The following is a 15,430-nucleotide window of genomic DNA, read 5'->3' on the forward strand; positions in this document are numbered from 1 at the left end:
GCAAGTGATATGCTGTACAACCAATTCAAAGATGATTTATAATCCCAAATGCCCAAATCATGTTAGTATCCATTGTAATGTTTGTCAGAAAACTAAACCCCTGAAGGGGGGTCTGGGGGCATCCCCCCCAGAAGATTTTTTTGTGTTTTTAACATGTAATCTAAGCATTCTGGTGCATTCTGGCGAAGATAATAAAGGAAAAAGTCAATATTTATTTCAGTTCAGATGAATAGTAAAATTAGCAAGACAACATAACTTGCTAGCATGATGCCTAACAACTGGACAGAGGGACGGATGACAACTAGCTTTTGACCAAATATCTTGCTAAAAAAATAAACCTTTATTTATGAAATTCTGCCCTAAGAACATATTACACTTGCTAACTACAAACTTAAATTTTTTTATTCAGATTTCAAAAATCTGCTGGGACACGTGCCCATACACATGCATGGGTGGCACGCATGTCACAAGCACACTTATGCTGTTTTCAAGACCTTTGCTGACCAGAGACCAGTTCTAGTGGCCACAGTCCTACCATTAATTCAGTACTTGAAAATTGCAAACTGATCTCATATCAGTGGATTGGAGTGTTTGTGTGATGAACTTGGCAACTACCTATCAAAAAAAGTTAAGAAAGAAAAAAAATACATATCATCTCTGAACTAGGCTACATATCAGGAAAAAAATTGAAAAAAAAAAAAAAAAAAAAAAAAAAAATCTGATTTTTTTTTTTTTTTTCATCCCCCTCGCGCCCCCCCGGTAGAGTGTCCGCGCCCCCCCGGGGGGAAGCGCCCCACCGGTTGAGAACCACTGCTCTAGATCAAATCAAATCAAATCAGTTTTATTTGTATAGCCCAAAATCACAAATACATTTGTCTCAGTGGGCATCTGACCGTGGATCATACTCCATAGATAGAAACTCCATCTGAACATTATGACGGAATAAATCTCATTCCAACTGAGACGTACCAACAAAAGAGCAGAACAGCCAAAATTCATACCAGCGTCTGCAGTGAATTTAATAGGCCGGCGTGGTCATACTGCACAGTATACCTCACATTATGCATCATGATTGAAGAATGAAGATTACTGCTTGTGCCAAGTCATGTTCAGTTCTGGCTGACAGACCGTAGCTGACAATGGGCTAAGCAAGTGTGTGAGCAGTTTAAGGCTTGGCATGACTCATTCTTGGCTGGAACCAAATACTTTTTTTTACCAACCATCTGTCCATCAGTGCCAGTTCAGTCACAACACAAAGTCAATTAAATCATTGGTTCTTTTGTCAAACAGAGCCAATGAGAGCAGACGTGACCAGAGCCGGCCCAAGGCTTCAGGGGGCCCTAGGTCAAGGTCAAGGTCAAATTTATTTATAAAGCACATTTACAAACAGCGGGTACTGCCCCAAAGTGCTGTACAGGTTAAATTATAATAAAATAATCCACATTTATTACAAATAAGAAACCAAAAGAAAAACACATAAGAAAATACTCAGCTCAGCTGGTTCCGAAGGCCAGTGCAAAAAAATGTGTCTTCAGCAGACATTTAAAATTTTCCAAAGAAGTGGCAGATCTGATGTATAAAGGAAGAGAATTCCACAACTTGGGTCCAGCTACAGCAAAGGCTCTGTCTCCCCTGCTCTTCAGCTTAGAGCGAAATATGATTAGGGGGCACCTCTCCAATGTTAGCGCTGCTGAAACTATAGATCTTAGTTAAATATCATTCACACACTCAGTGTTTTCCGCTAGTGCCTCCACTGTGCAGCTGTGCGAAAATATTAGACGGCCGAGATTCAGACCCTCCTAGGGGTTTCCCCCAGGAGATTTTTTTAACCATTTTAAAGTGCAATGCATGAATCTGGTGCACTTTGAGAGGAAAATTAAGAGGCTAAATCTAAGAAATTTTGTGTGAACAAATAATTTGGAGACACTGGGTAAGATGAATTAGAAGCTATTGAAGAAAGACACATGGATTCTCCATAAAAATATTAATATAAAATTAAATATTATGGAGGGTCCTCTGGGTTGGGCTTGGAGCTCTTTTTCTTTTACGGGACATATTTCTCTGTAATATAATGAATGCATTTAAATGCAGTGAGAGGAACGAAGCAGAAGAACTCTGTTGTCCAGCTACTGTATCTTTTTTTCCACAGACGAGGCTGAAATAGGCTATAGACTATACACAGTGCATGGGCAACTGAGGGCAGCCCCAATTCCAATTGTTTTTAAATAAACTCAATACACACTGTGCATGGATGTGAACGTGACATGATCAGATAATTTCGGATTACCTCCCAGATGAACTGATTACATTTTTAGGCTATTAATTATCTAGACCAAAACATTTGATTCCTTTTTTTGTACGATAACTCACATTTGCATAATATGATGTTAATATCAAACACACAAACTAAATAAAAAATAATTTTATTTTATTTTTTTTTTGAGGGAGCCCCCCTGGCGGTCGGGGGCCCTAAGCGACCGCTTAGTTCGCTTTTGCCTCGGGCCGGCTCTGGACGTGACAGCCGAGAGTGAGAGATGTGTGATTGCTACAAGGAATAGTTACTAATATTTAACACAGAACAGAGGGATGAACACCAAGTGAACACAAAAGTGAAGTAGAAACAGATTGTCTATATGTGAAAGGAAAAGAAAAGTGTGTGTGAGAGAGAAATGAGGAGAGAGATAGGAGAGGGGGGAGGAGTAATGAGGAGTTGTGTGACAAAAGAGGGATTGGCTGCATGGACGTCAAGGTGACACTGACAGGCCTATGAAAAAAGTGTTTACCCAGCATTCCATGTGCCAGTGCATTAGATAAGTGCATCATCCCATTGAGGTGATGGACTCACTGGCTGTCAATCACATGGTGCCACAGCGCATAGTGGCTAGCTGGTGCTACTATTAGGAAATAAGTACATGGGGCAGGAGGACTTAATAGTAGATCAGCTTTTTGAATATCTTCTTCGAGATGTTTTTTGTGCGCAAGTCTATTATCGCACATTGACTAAAATGGGAATATAAACATCTAATTCACAATACTGAAATTAAATGGTTAAGGGAAAAAAGGTAATGCTTAAAAACACAGAAATAAACATGTACCCCTCTACTATCAGTAAACCAATAAACTTTTCTTAATGACTTAATTGTTCTAAAAAATGACACAAAAATGGTTGTTTTGTCTGATCATCAATCCAACTCTCTCCGATATTCACCTTACATATTTGTGAAAGATATTTTTTGTAGAAAATGGAACCTTTTGTTGTTATGCATTTTGCTTGGTAATTAACTGTGATGATTTGTGATTTGTTTAATCTAATATTGAGTATTACAGAGCAAAAAAATAGAGCCTGACAAATGTATAAGCTTTACACTACAGAGTTCAGATTTTCCAACAAAATATAGGTTACAGGCCAAACAATCCAGCCCCCCAAAACAACTAGCTGCTAAACTACCATACAACTGGGCACATCAACCCTCATAGTTGGTGTGCAACAAAACAGTTACATGGAGCATGTTTTCGCCTAGCTGCTTACCTAACCAGGGATCTAACTAGCTAGCTCAACCCCTAGACTTCATGCAAAACATACTGTTTAACTACCTAGACAGTCACATATGTGTCCCCGAGCAACTGCTCTAACCACACAAGTGCACAAAAACATCAAACTAAAATGACAAACAACATGTCTAGCCACCTAGACACTCTTATTCCTACTGGGAAAGTTAGCTCCAACCAGTAACCTTGCTTGAAACACACCAGACAAACTCTAACAAGGAACAGTCAAATGAAACACCCACTGTATGTGGAACTCCCTTTAAAAAATGCTTACAGTGGTCACTTTAACCATGAAGGCTGAGAGGTAATACTGACAGCACAAAATGAATATTCTCCTCGCATGGTGGTTACTCACACTTCAAGCGAAAAACCTGACTGCTGAAAAAACATAAACGATAATTTTACAGAGAATCCGGGATTGAGGCCCCATTAGTTACAAACTTGGCTCAGGTTTCTTACAAGAAGAGATAACAAACTATTCTATTTAAATTAATCAAAAAATAAGATGGAGTGTGGCTGTGTAATCAGTAATTTGAGGAATGTTTGGTTGCATCACAATGTGTGAATGTTGTAACAGACCTAAATTCAAATCAAAATGACCAAATGTGAAGACCATGAGGAGACGTCTCCCTCAGGCTGCTACTAAAAGAGACAGGCACACAGGAGAGCAGCCAGGTGGGCTGACAAACCATGCCTGTTGAACCTGTATGGGGCTGTCCTGACAATGTGGCGTACAAATGAACATGTACTGTTTTGCACGTTGCTGCACTGTACAGCGAGATTATGGAAAGACAAATGAAGGGTGATAGGAACCCTAGCACTGCAAATGATGTGCTAATTCTATCTCCCATGTAGGCATTACCTGCAACCAGCAGCATCAGTCCCTTGAGGAGCATTGCTCTCGTTAACACTGAATCCCCTCTAGTGAGATCTAGTTTATTTAACGGCTCCTTCCCCGCTCAGGTCCCTGTGTGGAAACACCACACCATAATAGGATGATGGCTGATAAAGGGGATACAGTTAGAGAAGCCGGGCGCTGCTCTGTGCTGCTATTTTTGCTTGCGTCATCAATATTCTGGCAGTTTCCTGGTGTATAAAGCAGGCTGTGGATGATTGATGAGAGCTGGCTAAGGGAGCAGAACGAGGTGCTTACCATCTTCAGTGGAGCAACACACATCATCCTGCAAATGGGACTGCGCTCGGGTAAAATGCTTCATTTATTTAAATTCATACAGAGACACATTTTGCACTTTGGACCAAAACAGGGAACATAAACCCTCATATTTCATGTGCAACAAAACAGCAGGGAGCATGCTTTAGCCTAGCTACCTAACTCAACAGGGGGTCTAACTAGCTAACTCAACGCTAGACTTCATCCAAACATTGTGGTGGGTGAATTTTACAAAGAACCCAATGAATCGGTCAAGCAACCAGCATGCTGGACCAAATCCTGGCAAAGTTTCAGATTTATGTAAACTTTATCTCTTGAATTTCCTAGAGTTCAGTGATAAATTAAGCAAAAACAAACGAACAAAAAAATTAACAAAACAAAACACAAAAAGTCAGTACAGAATAATTTTTGTTATGGTAACATTAACTATTTAGGTACAGTTTGTTATCATATATGATGAATAAAGGCATTAACAGTCACATTTGATAAATTTATCAAAATGTTTCTCTTTAAATGAGTGAAACGATTAATCGTTCATTCTTTAGTCGCAGATGAATTGTAATTATGGGAATTTATTTAATTATTCTCTTTGATTTTTAGTCGTTGTTAGAAATCATGTATCTAGAGTTTAGTGATGGTCATCACCATCTACATCTCAGGTTTAATTACCTTTTCATCAATTCATTAAAGACCCTGCAGACCCACTCTGTGTGTGAATCATTCTTCTCATGTTGATGTAAACACCATGAAACAAAAAGAAGAGATAACGGTCCCATTTCCCTCTAGCTTCACCTTGAATCAATGTTACATTTGATATATGTTACATGTTAAACACAGTGTGGTACTTTGACGTTTTCTCCCCGGCGCTGTGTTTTGTCCAAATACCACTTCATAATCAGCCATGAAACTCAATTATTCACATCTCTCACTGACAGCCACAGATATTGACACAGTGACACTTAAACACACGCTCGGAAAATATTATATATGTTGGAGTTGCCTGACTTGAGGAGTCAAACCAAGTGGATGTAAATCAGACGGCACAGACCACTTAAATAATAAATCAGGAGCTTCTGAGTGGTGCGTGTGTGTGACTAACTTGTTTTCCAAGAACTAGACTAATAGCTACCGACTATAGATTGAACAGCAAAAGGCAAATAGTCAGGTCATCTCAAATATACTATAAATCATTTAGAAGGAGACAACAGTATCTGATGCATACATACTGTGGAAGCCAATTTTATATTGATTAGTTTAATTCTACTCTTGTCTCTACATTAATTATTCGATCATTGTATGAAGTGTATTTCCTCTCATCTTATATCCTGTCTGGAGTTTCTATTGTAATTAAATCAGTCTGATTGGGCTGACATCCTAGGTGTGGGCTATCCTGGAAGCTCCCAGATTCAGATTAGCATTGATGTCATCAAGAACCAAACTTGATTGTTCCATTGTTATTCTACCTATCTGACCATGTCAACTATTCTGTATAAAGCAGCTCATTTTGTGTATACAACTCAGTCAAGACCCTGGCATTGCTCTGAGTAGGATGCTCTGGTCTTTTCTCCATGCATGAATGCTGACCATAATCATCTCTATTGTCTTTTGGAACTAAGTAAAGATTTATTTTCATTTTGGACTATAGTGAAGTTTTCTTCAACAAAAAACTTCTTCCACAATACTATTTGACACACTGTAGCTATGAATACTATATGATTTAATGTCCTTTTTTGTCAGCTTTTAGTCATGCATTAAAAGGTGGAGTCAGCTATTCTGGAGAATGATTGTTATCCAAGTAAATATCCGTCATGATCCGCTACCTGTCTGTGTGTATGCGGATTAATTAAATCTGGTGTTAGGCTCTATATCTGTAAACAGGTATGTAAACAAAGGGGCCCGCAGTAGATATTAACATACCTGTTTAGAGAACCTATGATGTGTATTAACACTGGATTCTTTCATTGCACACACAGCACAGACAGGTAGAGGATCGTGAGGAGGTATTTGGAAAAAAAGGGCTTTTGACAATAAGCATTCTCCAGAATCGCTGTTTCCACCTTTAAGTAGATGTTTTTAGTGTTTAGATTTCTCCCTTTTTGATTTTCTTTAATGAAGCTTTTCAATTTAAATACAAAGGTGTTGTTAATGACAGTCACTGATTACTATCTCAGGAAAATAGTTGGACTTTCCCTGGCATATCATTCACTCACTTCCAAACAAAACAGGAAATGTTTGAAATACTAACAAGAAAGTTGCTTGGACATCCACTTATTTACACTCATGCTGTACAAAATCTGCACCAAAGTTACACAAAAGGACGTCAAAACTTTTTTATTTATTTTTTTAGATAGAGATTCTCTGTTTGGCCAAACAAAACTTTCCCCTCGGCTCTACGTTGAAGCCAATTTGTTGTGCTATCTACCGGTTTATGTAGATAAAGGACCAAGCTTTCCCCTAGGTGTTTACTTTATTTCCCTCTCCCTGCTTGTTAACCACTGTCTCAGCTCCCCACTTTAAGCTAGTAGTGGTCACACAGCGGTGCTCGCAAAATTCAGACAAGATGCCTAAATAAGCGCCTTTGTTTGAAACAGACCCACAGTCACAGCGTGCATCCTGAGTGGGACTCTCACTAACTTTCCAGCAAAGCGACGAGGTCCAAACACAGGACGTGTTGAATATGCCCCTTTAAATCCTGCACTAATAACCCACATTCTCCTGCAGTTCGAGCCCTTCCTCTTTGTTTGGAGGGTAGTGGGAAGAAGAGTGAGAGGAACTGCCGAGTTAGGCTCAGATGAAGGGTGAAAGGATACTGTATAAGTAGCACAAAGCAATTTTAGTCAAACTTACCAGATCTGACTCCTCACTGCCGGAGTGATACATTTCTGTCCTACCCGACTCTTGTGCTGTTCAGCCCGGCTGGGAGAAAATCTCCTCAGCCGCTGGCCATCTCCTCTCCGAAGCAGGGGAACTCCTGCCAGCCCCGACTGCTTCTCTCCCTACAAATCCCCCTCGCCCCAGCTCCAGAGGGGAACAGTGTGGCCTCTGAAGCCCCAAGCCGAGTAAATTGGAGCTCTTAGCCCTTCTTTGGCCTACTGCAGTCCCTTAGAGGCAGAGAAAAGACCAACGTCTTTCCCACGCTGGGAGAACACTCCTTCATGAGCGCCGCGACCATCCTCCAGCCCCCAAAAACAAGCCCCCTGCCCCTCTCCCCTCCCACATACACACACACACAGACACATACACACACACACACATACACACACAGGCAGTTAGGAAGTAAGATCTCTGGCCAACAGGGCCGACCTGGAAATTCCAGAAAGCACCAAAAGCAGCTGCAGAAGCTTTTTATGTCTGTGTGCGAGTTTGTGATCTGGGGGAGTTAACATGTGTTTCGCTTTGCCTTAAAGAGGTTACACTCTGAAGGAGAGGAAGGCTGAAGGATTTGAACTCAATGTATCGTCTCAGCACATGTTGCCGAGACCAAAACGTCAGGAAGTAATTATCTTCACTACATCGACAAAATGCCATATTTGCTTTCATCATCAAGGGGACCAAAAGCCATTGAAACTTTCCGTTTGGTCATTTGATGGCAAACAGTTTTACTTCTGTTTAACATAACATAAAAAAAATACCTAAGGAAGTTATAACACACCACAAACTCTTGCATTCATAACATTAAATTCATGTACAAGTTGGTTAAATGATCAAGTGGCACATTTATATTACTCTAGTGTAATTCAGCTCGTAGGCATCTAAGAAACTGTAGTGGTTACTGTAAAAATAAAAGCACATTCACTTCAAAGTAACTCAGCAGATCCGTGACTTTGTGACCTGACGTCAGACACTCTGAACCTGTGATGTGTGGCTTGTTATCACGCTGCTGTAACGTCACAGCTCGTCTAGGCTGAACGAGTTCAATTTTCTATTGAAGCAGTTAAACACACAGATGAGTCTTGAGTTCACAAAATGATACCATAACTCATTTCAATGTTCACCAACAAAAGAGGAGCAACAACAGAGAAATGCATTTGAACTGAACAGCCCAGATGGCATCTGAGTTGTCAGTTTTTATGTCCAACCTGTAAGATCATACAACTATAAAACTACAAGCCCTGAGCTTTATTTGACATCCCCATAAAGCCCAGATTTGTATTTTTTTTTCAGTGGGGGGGGGGGGGACATTTTCTGGGCAGCCCATACTAAATCCTGGATTATAGTGTGTTTGATCAGGGTTAACCCCTTTCTAAGGGATTATCATCCAGGGCTTGTGCTCGGCACGTGACAAACCAGGACACCAGGACAATTGTTTAAAGCCATGTCCATCAGTTTACAATAACAACATAAGATGATGAAATCAGTTGTTATAGAAGAGATATTTATATTGTATATTCACTCATTTTTAACATCACGACTATATAGCAATATATAAAACAAAACAAAAGTAAGAGCAAAAGTTTTCACTTTCAAGTAGAGCATTAGATGAGAAGACAGATCCACTGTCCATTAAAGGCAGTTACATACTCCGCGAGAAGAAAGAACAAAGTTCTCGGTGACAGAGCTGCGAGAAGAAAATGGCGTCATTTTCTTCTCTCAGCTCTTGTTTAGCTGTTCTCGTAGCTTGTTCTCGACACATCACCCGGGCCGAACTTTCTTCTCGCAGGTTGTCCGAGAACTATTGTGTGATTGGTCAGTCTGAAGTCAATGAGGAAAGCGAAGTGAAATCAGCTGGCGCTACTGAGTCAATTACCATGGTAACAATGCGCCGCGGTGAGGAGTTTGGCAGTTGAGTTCTCGTGAAGTATGTAATGTCAGACCAGAAAGAACTTCTCGCAGCTCTGTCACCGAGAACTTTTTTCTTTCTTCTCGCGGAGTATGTAACAGCCTTAAGTAAGAAGCTACAGACAGCACCCAGCTAGCTTAGCTTAGCAGAAACAAATTGAAACTGGGCAAACAGCTAGCATGGCTTTGTCCAATAATTACAAAACCTACACATTAGATTGTGTTTGTTTAATCTTTACAAAAAACTGAGTCTACTAATGCAATGGTCATTTTAAAAGGGGGTTATGTGCTGGACTATTCCTAAACTCATGGTGAAGAAAAAACTTTTTCAAGAAATAGTGTGGCTTTTGTGAAGTTAAAACAGATGAGACGTGTCAATTAGAGAGTTTAAGAGATGCTGGTGGACAGGGTTAGTGTCATTATCTTTGGTTTCTTCCTGTTTCCAGTCTTTGTGCTAAGCTAAACTCACTCAGCTCTGTAAGTTACCATAGACATGAGAGACATGAAGGAGATATCAATTGATAATCACATTTCTCACAATTTCGCAATGTTTCATACATACTGTATAGTGTCAATAGTGTCTAATTCTGATAATTAGGGTGTAACTAACGATTATTTTGCCCCAAATTCAGAGCTGTCCAATTTAATATCATATAAGACTAAAAACTAGCCTGGAAATCCAGACCTGCTGCTGGCAAATTAAATTTGCTGCGTCTGTTGGTCTGGACACTCTCCATTGAAGCTCATTAAATATGTCAGAAAATCCTGAGCTACGTTTCAATTGGTTACATCTGATATGGGCGGGCCAGAGCCCTATGTATGGTGCTCTTGGGTGGACGTAATCGGATGACGACAGTGCTGTTCATGCGCCGTCTAAGCCCTGATAGTAAACAACAGAGATGGATGTGGATATGTTGTTTGAGTTTGAGATGGCTTTGGCCTCGACACTTAACGATTTGGAAGAAGGCACTCAAATCTTTCATTAGCAAGAAAAAATAATGTTTTGCCGACCGACCACAGCAAAAGCTTAATTTACCAGTTAACCCCGCTGTTTGCTAAATGAACTGGGCTTAATACGTCACCTTGTTCCTTGCTCTGATTGGTCGTAGTGCAATCCAATTGCGTGCAATGGTATTTGAAATGCCCTCGTAGGGGCCACCCCTTGAGTTGGGAAGGTCTATTGATCGTGGCCAAACCCTTTATCGGTTTAGATATGGGTCTGGATTTCCAGGCTAACTAAAAAAACAAATATTCACATTTGAGATTGTTGGAGGGCATTCTTGCTTGCACAGTTTGTAGCCTAATCCAAACCCTGCTGTGGCAATATGAGGTCAAGTTAAATGAAGGTGAAAATCAGACTCTTAATTAATTTCAGCCCTGGAGGCAAAAATCTCCACGTGCTGAGGGTGATGACAGATCATCAGGAAGTGTGATCTGGTGTATCTGGATGCTCCCTAAAAATGACTTTTGCATGTCAAGTCTGCAACATGCTGCAAGAAAATCCAAATCAATAAATAAATCTTGTATGCATTTTAAATGCGATTTTTACGACAAAACTTGATCAATAAACATACAATTACTTTTTCGCATTATCATAATTCTGTGTCCCTGCCAGGATTTTATATGCAGAGGCCGCCCATACTAAAGTTTAATGCATGTAATTGGTTTTAGCTAAAAGGCTTTAACTATTTTCGGCATTGAATATATCGAATTTACTAAAGCGAATTAAGCAATAGCCCAGATAGTTGCTTTATTTTTTTGTAATTACTATAATGTAAAGATACAATAGCATTCTTCACTGCCAACAGCAAGTATCAGCTCTCTCTTAATGGGCTCTCTAAATTGGATTTGACAGATCAATGTCTTCTAGTTCTGCCTGCACTGGGAAATGAGTGCCGGCATTGCCTTTGGCTTATCGATCAGTATACATGCAGGCTTGACGTCAGCAGGCTTCCACACTGACAAGCACACAAAGGCCAACAGACAAGGGACATGGCTTACAAAACCAGCATACAGTAATTGGACCACAAGGGGGGATCAATACAACTTCCCAATGTGTTTTACTTGACATGACATTGCAAACCGTTTCCTTTCATTATGCAGTCACTAAAGAGTCACCTTGTACAATATGGAGACTGGTGGTATAGACTGAATACATTCTGCCTCCGTTACATTTTGCCTGCAACAACAGCCTTGCCATATATCATTGCTTTATAAAGTTTATCTTCATTGAAACCTAAAAACATCTTCATATAACGCAGTGTAATTCAACAGTACTATGAACAACATTTTCCAAAACAACCATCAAATAGAATCAACACTTATCCAAAACAGTTCATACAAGAAAATTAACATTACAACCTTCATGAATGCAGGATTTATTTCAGGGCTACTGTATTGTATTATTCAAGCCACTGTCTCAACCCTTTAGCTGCTGCTTGAGTCTTCAGTATTGCGGCGATCATACATGTGTACTTTCCGTCACAGCACACTATGTCTAATGCGACCAGGACGATCTACCTCTATATCAGGACACAAGGGATAGGAGGATTTTAGATTTTGATTACAAAAGTGTGATAAAACACTTGCAATATGTAGATTGTGGTGAATTTTCATTATGGTGACTGATAATCTTGAATCCAAATTATCGAGATATTTTCATATGACTGACCTGAAAAAACTGTCTAGCTCGCTAACGTAAAGTACTATCTTAATTTCCTTGCTTATTGGGGCGCTGCATCCTTCCAGTCATTCCAAGATACTAAACCATTTGGCTAAGCTAGGCTTGCCCATTCACCCAAAAATGGTGATTTTTTTAAGGTTGACTGTTTTTCACACACACATACATTTTGGACAGGATTATCGTGGTATGAAGTTTTCTTATTGTCCCATGCTTGGTGGACAAGTGTCGGACACTTCCATACTGGTGCGACTCCACAGTGGCTAAGACTCACTATTAAAACTAACTTGTTTCACTAAGTCCCAAACAAAACAGCTTCACTAACAAACAGACTGCCAGCGTTAAAGCAGTAAGGATTAATAGTTAATCTGTGTTACATCAAACAAGATCATAGCAATGAAGACATCATAACACAAGACAAAACAACGACAGACACTGAAGATAATTGATTGACTCTGAAACCGGAGCATCTTGCCAATGACACAAACAACATGCAACGACATCAACTGTGTTTTGTTTTCTGTCAAATGTGCTATCGTAACAGGCCATGATTCACACAAATGATGTTAGGGATGTTTAGTAAAATAACAAAAATACACCACAATTAGATCATTGAAGATCTTTCAGAAACACGTTTAGCCTTGCCAAGAAACCTATTACCCAAATTAAACTCTCCAAGAGGACTTCCAAGTGCTGGTGGATAAATCTTTCAATTTCCCTGGAAGAAAATCTCCCCTCCAGAAGTCTCCTATTCCCTAGGCCTATTGCTTTTTGTCCCAAATGTTTAAAAAAAAGAAAAGGAAAAAATATAGAAATATCCTATTAGCAAGTACAGCACTGTACTTAGTTAATCCTGTAAATAACCTTTCACAATTAGAATTTTCAAAACAACCTCCAACCTCACATACTTTTAATCATACTTCATGTCAGTTAAACGCCTGAATTGTAGAAAATAAAATGTTTCGTTCACGTGTCTATAGCATCAAAAGCTGTCTAGTCTAGAAAGTTGTCTCAAATGCTTGGTTAGCTTCTAAGTCTTGTTTACTTAGTCTTTGTTAAGATATTTTCAAATAAAATCTTTTTTGTAATTGTAGAATGAATTTATTTCAAGGAAAAGTTCATTTCTAGCCGTGTTAAGTATTTATAGATAAAACTAAATAAAATAGTTTGACGTGATTAAGGGTAAAGAGCTTATTTGCTTATTGCTAAACGTTAGATGATAGTAATAATATCTCGTATCTCTCATATCCGAATGTCACTAGAGCCCGCAGCTGGTTAGTTATGTATGAAAACTGGAAACAAGGAAACTAATTCACACGTTATATTGGATTTGTTGAAGACAAACAAAAAGTGCAGAAAACAACATTTCTACTTTCTAACTTCCTGGAGTCCTGGCAACTTCAGCTCTTTTATAGATATTCAAGGGGCTTTAGAGGTGTTGATAGGTGAACATGTTACCTTTGGAGAGAGCCAGGCTAGCCCCTTATTCTCTGTTTCCAGTCACAGATGAAAGTTGTATCAACCTTCTTATCCAACATCTGACAAGAAAGCGAATACGCACATTTATCCAGATTTACGAATCGCTTGAAGACCAATGTATGTGAAAACTTTGAGTTGTTACTGAGGGTAAAAAAAGGTGTTGTACAAAAACATGGTTGTACTAAAAGAAATACTGTATTATTTGTCATGGTAGGCCTACCTGTACTAAAATTATTATAGATAATAAATGATATAAAACTCAACTGATATTTAATACATTTAATTTAAAGCAGGACTGTACTGATCCTGATCCATAATATCCAGATCACACTGTAGACTCCATGCTGGGCCTGACTGACTGTGATTCACATCTAATGACGCCCCCAGGGCAGGCAGCCAGCATCTGACTTAGGTTACCTAGCTACAACACACGCCCGGCCACTTGAGCCCCAGGACTGTCTCTAATTACAGACAATGAGAGAAAGGAAAATGAGGGAGAGAGAATAAGAGACAGAGGGAGAAAGAAGAAAAAGGGTAAAGATAGAAGATGAGAAGGAGACATAGAAGCCCCAGGTGTTCTGCTTCCTGCTGCCTCTGTGAGCGACTCTTCAAGAGTTTGTCTGCTGTTTCCTCAACTCCACTAAAGGGCATCCTGCTAACATGTGAGCTTAACTTGAAAATAAGGGCTGCACGATTCTCGCTCGAAAAGTGAACCACGTTTTGTCTCCCCAAGAATTATATCACGATTTTCTCTAACAATTCTTGTACTTTCAATAAAAACATTTACTGACACTTAAACGCCCTAAAGACATATAATGTAAAGTAACAGCTTTAGAATACATACTATAAAGAAATAAAACCTAGCACCCAGAACGTTTGGACAACCAACCATTGTATTTAAGGTTCTTGGTTAAAAACACAAGTATGCCTGCGTGAATGTTACATTAATAATAGCTCTTTTTGTTTCACATTGTGTAGCTAATTGCCAAGGCAAGGAATGAACATTCATTCAGCTATAATGCAAAAGGGAATATGAGCGAGAGAATATTCATCATTGATAAATGAGATCGCATAGATATATTTATCAAGATCACAATTTTTTTTTACAATTAATTGTGAAGCCCTACTCTTCTGTATAACTGATAGCAGACAACAAAGTCAAAAACTGCAGCCTATTGCCAGTTGAGGCCAAAGATTGATGTTAAAAGTTGAGCACAGCTTACCCTTCCCCAGATGTGTTTATTCAGTGGAGACAAAGGAAACTTGTCGAGCATGCCCAAAGGAATGAGGATCATCTCAGAATTGCTGGAGAGCGAGTGGAACCAAAGACTCGATGACGTATGAAGCGCTGACATGTTCAACAGTGTTCAACGTTTCCCGGCTGCAGTGTGCAGGCGTGTGGTGCCGACTCACTACACGTCCGATGAACACATCAACATATCAGCTGTCCCACATGGATCTCATAGGAAAAACTTCTCAGCCGGCAAATTGGGAACGCTGTGACCAATACAGTCACAAACAGGTCAGGCAAACACAAGCAGAGCGCGCTACGCTGGCACACTGTATGCAAACATACTTTCACACTCGAACACAGCGACTCTCCCTCTGCATTCTGGTGACACATATATGATGGAGGTTAGAGTTAGTAGATCAAGAGACTCAGATACACACATCATCAAACACTGGAGTCAATGGTTTTTGCTGAGAGCTCAGGCCCAGTCATTATTAATTAGTCATGACGGCTGAATATCTGGTAATTTAGCGATTCAAGT

General features: G+C 39.6%; 1 protein-coding gene across 2 annotated transcripts in view; it reads right to left on the reverse strand.

Moving 5' to 3' along the window:
* Nucleotides 1-15,430, reverse strand: part of cacnb2a (calcium channel, voltage-dependent, beta 2a) — a 62,592-nt gene that overhangs the window by 26,012 nt on the left and 21,150 nt on the right. The window contains exon 1 of one of the 2 annotated variants that reach the window (XM_080050270.1): nt 7,568-7,755. The exons of the other annotated variant lie outside the window; for it this stretch is intronic. Within the exon in view, the coding sequence (XP_079906396.1) occupies nt 7,568-7,600 (33 nt within the window). The 5' untranslated portion in view covers nt 7,601-7,755. Of the gene's footprint in view, nt 1-7,567; nt 7,756-15,430 lie in introns of those variants that run through there. 2 annotated transcript variants of the gene reach the window in all.

This window comes from Ammodytes marinus, assembly GCF_949987685.1.
Source record: "Ammodytes marinus genome assembly, chromosome: 21".
In the NCBI taxonomy this organism is placed as follows: domain Eukaryota; kingdom Metazoa; phylum Chordata; class Actinopteri; order Uranoscopiformes; family Ammodytidae; genus Ammodytes; species Ammodytes marinus.